General features: G+C 59.9%; 1 protein-coding gene across 1 annotated transcript; it reads right to left on the reverse strand.

Moving 5' to 3' along the window:
* Window positions 1-634: 634 nt before the first annotated feature.
* Window positions 635-2033, reverse strand: SLURP1 (secreted LY6/PLAUR domain containing 1). Its single transcript, XM_032760579.2, has 3 exons — window positions 1976-2033; window positions 1452-1571; window positions 635-944 (listed from the first exon to the last, which is right to left on the reverse strand). The coding sequence occupies exons 1-3, from the start codon at window positions 2031-2033 to the stop codon at window positions 811-813; spliced, it is 312 nt and encodes a 103-aa protein (XP_032616470.1). The 3' UTR covers window positions 635-810.
* Window positions 2034-3348: the final 1315 nt, after the last annotated feature.

Consider the following 3348-nt stretch of genomic DNA (forward strand, 5'->3'; position numbering starts at 1 on the left):
ACACCAGGGGACTTGGGCCTAGAGAGGGGCAGTGTCCAGGGGTGGCTCAGGCCCACAGCAGCCCGTGCTGGCAGAGGGGGAAGCGAGGCTGGAAGTCAGGTCTCGTGGGTCCTGAGAACCCTAGGCTCCTCCTCTAATCTCAGCTGTCCAAAGGGGACAGTGGGCAGTTGTCAGAGGAGGTGACTGAAACCGTGGAGCTGTGTGGTACCAGCAGGCACGGGTGCACACACCCAGGAAGACCCCTTGGGCTGGGCAGGCAGAGCCAGATGTATGCACCCCCGGAGGAAAGTGGATTCCAACTCTGAGCTTCCTTTCCACTCTAGGGTGGGAGTGATGCCTCCAGGGTTTGCAGGGGAGATTCTTGGCGGGAGAAGATGTTCCCTGGGCTAGGGAACAGGTCCTGGTCTGAGATGCCAGGCTAGTTTGCATCAGGAAAGGGGCCCAGGAAGGCATTTCTCTCCCTAAGTCTCTGTTTTCCTATCTGTGAAATGGGTCATAGAGGCTCTGGGTGAGAGAGAGGAGCAGGTGCCTAGAATGTGCTGTCCTCCAGCCCGGCTCTCCTGAAGGCCAGTTCTGCAGGGTGTCAGTGCCCAGGAAGGACAAAAGTCATCTCCACTCTTGGCTTAGTTATGTTTTATAAGTGTGGGGTATGGAAGGCAGAGGGCACCCCTGGTGTGGTCCTCTCCCCTCAGACCCCATGAGTGAGCTGTGCCACAGCAGCAGGAAGCAGTGGGAGGTGATCACAGGTGGAGCCAGGCCCCGTCAGAGAGGAGGTGCCTGAGGAGCACCTTCTGCCCTGCTGCCCTGGGTTCAGAGTTCCGAGTTGCAGAGGTCTCGGAAGCAGCAGAAGATCAGGTGGGCGGCCCCGATGCTGTCAGGGTCGGTGGCCACACAGGAGCGGGAGCAGGAGCGGGTCACCACGGGGCTCTGGTTGAAGGGGTACTCTGCAGGGTGGGCCAGTGTCAGAACCCGCACTCCCCTGCAGCGCCTGCCTGCTGCTGCACTGCTCCCAACCGCCGTCCCCTGACCTCGCCCTCCCTGCGATCCCTGTTCCCAATAGCCCACATCTGTGAAGCCACCCGGAGCTCAGCCCTCCTCCGACTGTGACCTGTTCGTGAATTATTAGGCCTCGTCGGACCTCTGAAGTGCCTGCGCTGAGATGGGAGCCTGAGCCCAGAGGCTATGGCAACACCACCCAGTGGGTCTGTGTCAGAGATGGGGTTTGAGCCCCCCAGGGGACCCTGGCCATTAAGCCCCACCCACCTCCAGCGCCTGGTGCCCCAGGACTGGGTCTCTGAGGGGGCTGTGCCACCCTCAGGTGTGGCAGCCTGTTCTGCCCATCCCACCTGCTGCCTTTTGGGCTGAGAGGAGCACCAGCAAAGGAGGAAGACACTTGGGGGAGGGGGCCCTGACTCCAGTGCACCCAGGGCTGCTGTGGGACCTGGCCTCACCTGCCTCCACCGTCACCAGCGTGGTCATGCAGGCTGTGTCCTCCGGCTTGCAGCGGGTAATGGTCCTGCAGGAAGCACTGGTCATGGGCTGCTGGCAGGTGTAGCACTTGAGGGCCTCACCTGGGTGAGGGATGGGGGCAGAACCTCATGACCCCACCTCAGGGGCCTCATCCTGGAACCAGGAGGCAGGGGCTGAAGGAGTCTCGCTGACATGTTTCAAGGCCCTGGGGAGCCCTTCAAGGGGCCTCTCTGGCAGCTTTCTCTAACTGAGCTGAGCCACAGACTTGAATGCTGCATCCCTCCACCGAGCCTCAGTCTTCCTCCTGCAGAATGGAGCCATGACCCCTGTCCCAGGGTGAAGCTGGGCTCTGGGACCCAGGAGGCTCACTGAGAATGAGGAGGGTGAGCCTCATGGGGGCCTAAGGAGGCTCTCAGCCACAAAGCACCCCCAACAGCCCCATCCCCCTAGGAAGTGGGCAGATAAGCTCAGAGGCAGGGTCCCCACCAGCCTGTGGCCCACTCACCACAGCCCATGCTCCAGGCTGCCAGGAGCAGCAGCTGCACAGCCCAGCGAGAGGCCATTGCTCCGTGCTCGGAAGCGATGAGAGGTAGCCAGCCTCACATCAAGGATTTATACCCAGCCCCTTGGGCACCGGCTCCTGGGCGGTGGCAGAACCGGCCCTGTGAGTCAGGAAGGCGGTAAAGGGCTCAGTGGGGAGGCAGCTGGCAGGAACATGGCAGGCGGGCAGGGAGCTGGATCTGGGAGCTTTGAGGACGATGGCCCTGCCCTCTGCTTGCACACTTCCGACACTGGGGAACTCACTCTTCCCCAGCCATGTCCAGTGGTCCTGGGACAACTCTGACAGAGAAGGCCTTTCCCGCTGAGCTCAGACTGCCCCTCTGATGAGCCCCCATGTCCTGGCTGTGCCCCTGGGGTTCACATAGGCCACCCAGCCCCAGCCTGGGGGACCATTAGGACCTGGGTTCAGTGTAGCCTCTGTCCTTGTTGCTCTAGCCCTGCCTGGCCCCCCCTCCCTGCAGCCTGGCCTGCAGCCTCTCCACAGACCTCTACCTGGTCTGTGTACACCTGATACACACCTGCAAAGTAGCAGCCAGAGGTAGGAAGCAGGTGTCAGGTGAGGGTAGCGTGGGCCAGCTAGACCACTCTCAGGCTGACAAGGTTGGGCCCAGGAGTGGCCCCTCATCACTGTCAGCCCCTTCCCACTAATGGCCTTTAGACCAAACCTGAGTTTCTTGGTTTTAGGTGCCTGACAATAGGGTTCTGCTCACCCTCCAGCCTCCTGGCCTGACTGTGTTGTCTGCTCTTTACTATGTGCCCCCCATGACACCCTGTTCCACACGCATGCCTGCCTATGCCATACTGCTCAATGACCACATTGCCTGGTCTCCCATCTGATGTCCCACATCTTCCCCATGCTTTGAGGCCCACTAAGGTGCCCCTCTCCACAGTCCTTCCAGGTATAAGATATACCAGCCTCTCTATAGTTTCTCTGTCCTGTGACGTCCTAATGGGTGGTTGTATAGATGGATGAGTTGATGGATGGATGGATGGGGGATGGATAAATGGGGGATGAATAGGTGATGGATAGGGGAGGGATGGATAGATGGGTGGGGGATGGATGGGTGAATGAATGGGGGATGGATGGGTGGATGCATGAGTGGATGGGTGGATGGATGGGTAGATGGATGAGTGGGGGATGAATATGGAATGGATGGATGGATGGTGGGAGATGGATAGGAAATGGGTGAAGGATGTATGGGTGGATAAGTCGGGGATAAATGGAGGATGGGTGGGGGATGGATGGATAGATGGATGGATGGGTGGATGGATGGATGGGTAGATGGATGAGTGGGGGATGAATATGGGATGGATGGG

This window comes from Hylobates moloch, unplaced genomic scaffold (genome assembly GCF_009828535.3).
Source record: "Hylobates moloch isolate HMO894 unplaced genomic scaffold, HMol_V3 SCAFFOLD_9, whole genome shotgun sequence".
NCBI classification, from domain to species: Eukaryota; Metazoa; Chordata; class Mammalia; order Primates; family Hylobatidae; genus Hylobates; species Hylobates moloch.